At 33.3% G+C, this 9,195-nt stretch overlaps 1 protein-coding gene across 1 annotated transcript in view; it reads right to left on the bottom strand.

The window, feature by feature from the left end:
• The window catches only part of LOC113809056 (alpha-2-macroglobulin), a gene marked incomplete at its 3' end in the record, with an annotated part of 240,225 nt that overhangs the window by 138,460 nt on the left and 92,570 nt on the right, over window positions 1-9,195 (bottom strand). The window contains 8 exon segments of the mRNA XM_070144154.1: window positions 800-979; window positions 1,139-1,369; window positions 3,196-3,339; window positions 3,595-3,810; window positions 3,963-4,059; window positions 4,197-4,357; window positions 8,096-8,212; window positions 8,420-8,655. Of these exon segments, the coding sequence (XP_070000255.1) occupies window positions 800-979; window positions 1,139-1,369; window positions 3,196-3,339; window positions 3,595-3,810; window positions 3,963-4,059; window positions 4,197-4,357; window positions 8,096-8,212; window positions 8,420-8,655 (1,382 nt within the window).

Consider the following 9,195-nt stretch of genomic DNA (forward strand, 5'->3'; position numbering starts at 1 on the left):
GTTGTTCTGAGTGGGACAAGCATGTGATTCTAGAAGGTTGCATTTAGTTATGTAATTTAAAGAGATATTTAAAGTATTTAGATAATTAATAAATCTATAACATAGTACTCTAAGCTATGGAACATATTCTGCATTCATCAAGATTAAACCAAATGGTTTGTATCAGTATGAAAAGAAGTTTAGACACACTAGTAAATTACTTTAATAAAGTAATGTCAAACCCTAACCAACTAAATTTCTTTCTTTAATACTTAAAAAATACTCTATAACAGTTCATAATGATAAAACCAACAGTTTTAAAGCTTTACTCAGAAGTTTAATAAGTTTAGATTATATTAAATACCAAAACAAAATCTAAATTCAAATATGTTTTATGACAATTATCTAAACCATGTGATTCTTTTCTCTTAAAATATCCCCATAATGTAACTAAGATCAAACTTTAACATTAAAAGTTACAATCTCCTAGCAATGAACCAAAGAGAACTGCTTTCTGTTTGTTCCACTTGTAACATGGTGTCCTGAACTTGGATTTTTTTCTTATAAGATTTGTACATAAATATCTATCAAAAATAAAAATAAAAATAGGAAGCTATTTCCAACGAGATAATAAAGAACAATATAAAAAAAGGTCATATTGTTAAAAAGGATCCAATCACAATGAATATACATTAATTGCTAAAAGACTGTAACATAGATGAAAAAAAAATGGAAGAAATATACACATCTATCTATAAAATGATTGTTATTCACATGTAACATTCATCTCCAACTCTTATAACTATCATTACATACAAACCTTAGCCGAAGGTGAGGCTGTGTGAGGTAACTTTATTGGAATATTCACAACTCCTCTAACTGTATGTTCTGGGGGAGGTGGCAAGGGTTCTACTAGATGCTCTTCATTAATTGGTAAGTTAGCAGATGACAATTCATACTCCGCTGAACTCGAGTACTGGATCTGACCTCGTGATACAACCTACCGAATACCAGTGGAGGCTTATTTAATTTATATCAATCATTTGTCTTTTTGCAGATCATTGGTAATTGTAGGTATTACCTGGATGTAATTTTTAACATCAATTCATATCATACAAAATATATTTGTCAAAATGTAACATACAAGAAAACAAAATACCTGAACAGTAAATGTAGCCCTCGTCTGATTCACAGCAGCAAAAAGGACTGGTATATCATGATCATGACCAGATACTTTACATGACAGACGATTTCCAGGAACGCGGATCAGCAAAGATGAATTTGAAGGAGAATAATATTTTTTCAAGCGATGATGATATTCTGATCCATACATTATTGAACGCCACATTGATGATGCATCTTTGACCCTTGGATAATTGACGGATTTTATCTGGAATGTAATCAATTACATTTATGATATTTGGTTTTTCTTTGAACATTATACTTATGATGTTATTTTATGTCAATTAAAAAGTTTCTGAAAATGTACTTTACCTACATTTTAAACTTGATTCTTTAATATCAATCTTTTATTAAAAGCCAAGTGCCTTTCCAGATGTATTAGATATTTGACATTATGAAATTTTATGTCGGGATGGCATGACATGCATGCCAAGTCCACTGCAATTTTAGTTTATTAACTGTGTCAGCAAGGAGTCAATTACTGGTCATAGCTACATCACCTATTTACTCCTTTCCTTGACTTTTGGAAAATTTATATATCATGATAATCATAATGTCAATGTTAATTTTAATAGGAACAATATTAACCCATTGGTTATGCTATTATGTAAAATGACGCGTAGTCCCATAGCGTTATCTATTTTACACTCAGGCGGTGTGGGAGACTGTGCAGGAGAGTGCTCTCTATGCTTTCCCTCCTTGGCACATATATATTTGTGTATGTATATATAAGGACATATATGTTTGTGTATGTATATATAAACCCTTGCAGATATATGCAAGCACACAATCATACGTAAATGCTCTCAGATAGAGTGGAGGGCCTGGCCGTAGCAAGAGCCGAAAGCATGCAACCCCTTTCACAGGTAACATCCCCTCGCCCATGCAGGCCCAGGGCAATAGACCTTGGCCCTCGCAGGCCGCAGAGGGGCCATCCCCTTGGCAGCTATCATTCCTTCACCCGTGCAGCTCCCAGGCTGCATGGCCGAGTGGCCGCCCACTGCTCCATGGGATCAACTCTCTATGGCACTTTGCATCAAATCATGTTATCCACAACCAATGGGTTAGAGCAACAAAAAAAGGAAAAAAATTTAAAGAATCTACTTAGGAAGGTATTTCATTGACCTACATCTTAAAACTAAAGTCAATGTAATGTAGATCATAGATCTACATAAAGAAGCAAATTCAGTAACTAGTAGCTACTTAACCAACTGTTGCTGAGGAAAATGCAGTGTTCACTGTAGTACTGTTTTGTGAAGTGCTTAGCCACAAAGGAGTGTTAGTTTGTTATCAATGCAATCAATATCATTGCTGTTGCTATTATCATAAACTTTATAAGATAACACCCCAGTCATGGTCCAGATCACAAAACAGAAAACTAGATAAATGTCTCACGAGAATCCTGATAAAATAGACAAGACTAAGAAAAACCTACATAGACATAGAAACAGACCCAAGCTGCAGATGGTGCCAACATCCAGAAGAAACAATAGAACATCTAACAATAGATTTCACGGATAAAACCGAACCAATAAAAGAGGATAAAAATAACTAATCCAAATATCTCTTTACTTATAATATGAGACAATTATCCACTAATTAAGAAGTACTACATTCTAAGACATGAAGATCTTACAAAGATCAAGAATAATAAGTATCATATGAAACAGGGATTAAATCAATCAATAATACAAGAAAACTTTCAGACAAGTGAAAGAAGACTCCAGGAAACAAGATCCAGGGAATATAGACATAAAAAGTCTAAAACCCTATAAAAGAAGAAAGGAGACATTACTAACACCAATATAAGATACAAGAAAATATTTCCAAAAATAAAGGAAAAGGGTAAACAGATGAGAGGGGAAGTACTCCTAATTGTCTCATTGATGACTTAGTACTTGTAGAGCCATCTATGTGTAAAGACAATTAATAAGCTAAACTCGCAGTGGGCATGGCATATACATACATGCCATCCCTAGTGGCATCAGGTTAGGACCAATCACAAATTACATAAATAAAACACTATTTCCTTACCACGACAGTGTCACTTGAATATTTTGGGATAACAAATTCCAAAATGCCTCCAGCTGAAGTACTAATGTTTCTGCAGTCTCCACTAATACACACAGTCATGGGTTCATTTGCAGCTGGCGTTTTATCAGGGAACACAGTTTTTACCTAGAAATGATACTATAGATATTCAAGAACCATGTCACATTCTGCTAATGGACTTGTAATATGCAAGAAGAGATAAAATAAGAGATAAATTGTTAAAAATAAAATTGAAAACTGGAAAAAATATGAAGACTAAAACGAACAAAACTTGTGTATAACATTCACTATAAAACATTCGCTATAAAGTTTTTAAAAATTGCAAAAAATCTCATGAAAGTGGATAAGTATGAATGATTCATAACCAACAGTTCAGCTTACCTTTCCAGTGAAAGGAAGATTTGGTTTACTGTACTCTTCTTTGCCAATATATGAAAATTCCAGAGCTGTGCGTTGAATAGCAGCTACTGCTTCACCTTTGAATTCTTCACCTGTTCCATCTTCAGTTACAGTTGCTGTTAGACTTAATCTGTATACATAAAATTCACTATCCATAATATCATCAGCCAGCACTTTAATTTCCTTGCAGCCTGATATCTGGATGTGAAAAACAACCATTAATCCAGTGTTCAGATATTAAGTAAGACATACATATGCCAAAAGGATTAATCATTATGTTTTTTTAACATTTTGTCTACAGTATGTTCTCTTTTTATTAACTTTATGCATTAACTCATTTTTCAACCTACCTTGTCATTAACAGTATGCTTTTTCTTACTACTTCCCCATCCACCATTGTCTACTACCAATGTCACATTGCCTTTGACTGGCTGTCCAAAAGTGTATCTGTAATAAATTTACTCATCAAGTTATATATTCTATTCTAAATTAAAACCATGTGCTTTCATAAGACTGTGCATTTCAATATCTAATCTCAATACTATATACTCTTGATGCACCTCATTATCATCTATCATACTTACTTGGCACATACAGTGAAAGTAAATTCAGTGTCTGTACCCAGTATATATTTGGGTGGCACCACAGTGACTTCAAAACGTGGAAGGACATATTCTTCCACCTTGAATTCCTTAGCTGTTGATGAACTGCCATCTGCTGACTGAACCTTAATCTTGTATGTCCCCTGAAATACAGCACACAATTTCAAACTCTTTCACAGACTTAACATGTAATCACTTAGAATTATTAGTTGTGAATAACATTATAATATAATGTTATATAATATAATAGCAACATCAATACTGATAGCATTAGATACTTTTTTCCTCCAAACCCAAGAAGAGAAACACTCGAGAAGTAAAAAAAAAAAAAAATAACAAAACACAATGATTGACAGTATGATAGTTATTCTTAAACCAACACAGTGTGAACACATAAAACTGCTTGAAATTGAGTAAAGTGGAGTGCTCCTATGGTACAATATAACCAGTTAAAATTTAAGTTGGGATACAATAACAATGTAATAGAAGTGATCAGAATGAATAAAACTAACAGTGATAAAGAAAATGCAAAAAAATGGATATCAACAAAATCCCCTAGGATAACCTTTAAAGGAGCATTACCAGAAAGAGTTACCATAAAACACACATCCTACAAAGTACACCAATATACCTTCCCAATCCTAAGACATTTCAGAAGCCTTAGGTATGGTCATGGAATTATGACATGCAAAAATAAAATGTGTAGCAAATGTATTTAATTCAATTATGATTATAAACATTATCCAAATAATCCCTTTTGTTCAATCACATATGCTTGGAAAATACACAAAATAACACAACAGATAAATACACAGAACACAACGCCCAACAACCTGGACATAAAAAACTGTTTCATGATTTGAAATCCCTCTCCATAAATAACCATAACAATTCCAAAGAAAACTACATGATAATGCCGAATACTAAACCACAAAATAACATGCATAAAAAATGAAAATGTAAAGAAACTTACACACACTCAAACAACAGAAATCACCACAATTCAGACTTCTGCCTAAAAGCCCTTTCACATCATGGTGGAATCTCACATGTAGCATGGCCCATGGCACGCCACTTGTAAATGAACATTTGGGAACATATGGAACCATTCACACAGACGTGCCGTAGCACATAGCCTTTTTTTAGCGTGTGACCTGCCACCTCAGACAGTGTTGTCAGATTTTGATGGAAACTTTCAAAGGTATGGCATACAGAGTAGTTTTGAAGTGTCTAGAAAGATTCTGTTAAACACATTTGACAACATGATTTCGCTCACCGAGTGAGTGAGGCTTCAAATGAGAGGGTATTCATGTGTAGTCTTGCAGGAGGAAACAGTGCAATGTGTGCCATTTCTCATGCACAGCCATGTCTCTTCCAGACAAAGAACCAATAACATTTATACAAACTGTAGGAAATACAACATCACCTCAGTACAATAAAAATACTCTCAGTGAAACAGTTATCTTTTTTTTTTCTCACAAGCACTTTCAGGTTATTGGAACAAGTTTGCCTCACATAATTCCTAAAGTCATCCACTTTGTCTCTCCAAGTGACAGATAGATAATGTTGTGTGATTACTTGGACTTAATATAACAATAACATCATCAACTCCAATGATGCCATCTTGAGAAACCGTGGTGCCACGTTATTTGCTACTTACCACTTGCTGTTTGCCACGAGCAATGTGTAACCTTGGTGTGAGAGCAGCCTAAACCCTATACCAACCCCAGAGTCTAACTTCAGGGCAGAAAACCACAACATAATAAAAACTCAAACTCTAGAAAATAAAACAAAAAGAAATAATCATCACTCAAAAAAATAAAACCAACAAAAAGAAAGAAATCATAATGTTTCCTGATGAAAACAATAAACATACAAATATAGAATATTCTCCAGTAGCTTGGACACTCCCAACCCCACTTAGAGACAAAGAAACAAAAAGAAATTCAGACTAGAAATAAAGAAGACTTCTCTTGGATAGAATTATCAAGGAATACATTTACAACAATAACAAGTATAATAAACAATACAAATTCTGATAAAACAACTTTAGAAAAAAATACTGAAGCAATAAAGGAAAAAAAACAACATTTAAAAGAATCATGACATTCCTTAATGAATAATATCACATTATGAAATGCCAGATCAAATCTAAATTAAAGCTTTGAATTAAATCATTTGATAAGTAAAGAACAACCAGATGTACTAGAATTATGTGGAACTTGGTTGAAAAATAAAGATACTTTCGACTTGCCAGGCCATAAATTGGAGGAGGACTATCTTTCTGCATAAAAAATTATTTACAAAAAATATATATAAATCTAAGAGATAGATTAAAGAATAAAATTGAAGTAATAGGAATAAAGATGTCACAAAAACAACTGGATGAATATTATAGTAAACAATCTATTCAATAACCTAAACCAAAATGAAAAGGAATAGTACATAGAACAAATAAATGACCTAAAATTAATAATTAGATTTTAATGCACACAACAAAAACACTTTAGTTTATCTAAAGTAAAAATAGAAAATAACATGTTATCAACTCCCCCAATCAGACCATAAGAATAAATCCCATGAATGAAAGTCCCCGCAATTAAAAGATAAAATAGTAATGAAAAATATCAGAGAATATAACCACAACAAAGATAAAAGTTCCTGTACTCATAAGGTCAGTGAAACTAAAAATAAACAGAAATACAACAAAGAGTGAACTTCAAAACCAGCATAGTATGACTTTTCCTACAAATCTGTAGCTTATGGTAAATTTCACAAAAGACCTCCCTCAAAAAATAATTAAAATGCCATATCAAATGCTAATAAATACAAATATGAAAAATACTATAAGATATCTGCAAATGGCTCAAAAATGGAAGAGCCTCAATCAACATCAGCTGTCATCTATATAGAACAAAAGAATCTCACAACAGTCTGGAAATTACAAAAAAATGCAAAATTTATAGAAGTAAAATTGTATGCAATAAAACAAGGGTTGAAATATATAGAACTTAATAAACTAATAAACACAGCAATTTTTACAGATTCACTCCCATCAATCTTAATACTGCAAAATCGCAAACTATAAAAACACAAACAAATTACTTACAAAAAACAAAAACAAACTTACACTTTCATAAAACAAAAACAAAATGTCACAATATAATGGGTCCCAGCATATAAATGTATATTGGTAAATGAAACAGCAAACCTTGCAGCAAAGAATGCCCATAAATTAAACCATTCCAAAGGCAAAGACATAAAAGAAAAAAAGAAAAAGGCAATGCGAAAAACAGTTAAACAAAACTCTTATCACAAAAAACTACCACCTCAAAGACAACACTCCACAGATAATGGTCTGCATCAGAAAACAAAAAACTATATGTTTGCCTTACAAAAATACTGAAAAAACACACAAGACTAAGAAAACACAAACTAAAACTAGAAACAGACCCAATCTAAAGATGGTGAAAACATCCAGAAGAAACAGTTGACCACATTTGATACTACAATGCCCAAGATTTCACCCAGATAAGAGGGACTAAAAAAAATTAAAATAATTAATCCAAAGATTTCTTTACATATAAACGGGAAAAATCATCCTCCAGCTAAGAAGTACTACATTCTAAGGCATATTAAGATGTTACAAAGATCAAGAATAATAAATATCTAATGAATCATGATCAAATTAATGAATAACTCAAGAAAACCTTCAAACAACAGAAAGAGTACCCCAAGAAACAAGATCCAGGGAATAAAGACATAGAAAGTCTAAAACCCTATAAAAGAAGATGACAGTGTGATTTCCCGGCAGAAAAAAAAACTTGAAATGTTCATTTTCAGGACGTAACAATCAGCAAAGATGTCTTTTTATACACTACCTCTTCAGGTTCATCTGCAAGTTTGAATGTCTGATGGATAAGCCCAACTGAATTCTCCACGTTGGTCCACTGGGCAATGCGGCTTGAAGATGGTGTCTCTACCCATATCAAAGGATACTACAAGAAAAAAATATTGCTCATTGTTAACTTGTCCTTCATTTTTTTCTTGTACCTAGCTGTGAAACTTTTCAGTAACACAAACAGATTATCAATTCTTAACATGGCTTACTTCTATTATCAAAATAAGCATATATCTTGTCAACTACTATTTGAAATATCTGAAAATCATGATAATTTGTACAAGTATGCAAAAATGTGACTTACACTTTCTTTCAATATTTTTAAGAAGGGACCTGTCACTGTGAGAATCCTGAACTGCACAGTTTGACCAGGTTTATAAATGTATTTATCAGTCTGTATAAAAGTCTTCCTGATGCCAGTAGCAAATAATATGGGCTTCTTATAATCAACTGTCTGGCCACCAAGTGTTCCAGTGACCATCAGCTGTCCCTTTTTATGCAAAGTTGGCACAAAAAGTCTGTCACACATTTCCTTTTTACCTGCAAGCAGAAGATAAATAAATCAGTTAATCAGTTTGTTGCATGAGATTTCATTTTAAATGAAAGAGAGAAATTAATAAAAGCATTATTCATGAAGAAGAAGCAGGAGCAGGAAAACATGACAGAAAAGAGAAAGAGAATAGGAAGAAAGAGGATAAAACCAAGAATGAGGAGAAGCAGGAGAAGGAGGAGCAGAAAGAGAAGGAGGAGAAAGAGAAGGAAAAGGAGGAATAAGAAGAAGAGGAAAAGAAGAAAAAGAGGAGGAGGAGGAGAAGGAGAAGGAGGAGGAGGAGGAGGAGGAAGAAGAAGAAGAATAGGAGGAAGAAGAAGAAGAAGAAGAAGAAGAAGAGGAGGAGGAAGAAGAAGAAGAGGAGGAGGAAGAAGAAGAAGAGGAGGAGGAAGAAGACGAAGGAGGACGAAGAAGAAGAAGAAGAGAAAGAAGAAGAAGAAGAAGAAGGAGGAGGAGGAAGAAGAAGAGGAGCAGGAAGAAGAAGAAGAGGAAGAGGAAGAAAATGAAGAGGAGGAGGCAGAGGAAGAAGA

This window comes from Penaeus vannamei, chromosome 31, assembly GCF_042767895.1.
Source record: "Penaeus vannamei isolate JL-2024 chromosome 31, ASM4276789v1, whole genome shotgun sequence".
Taxonomy (NCBI): domain Eukaryota; kingdom Metazoa; phylum Arthropoda; class Malacostraca; order Decapoda; family Penaeidae; genus Penaeus; species Penaeus vannamei.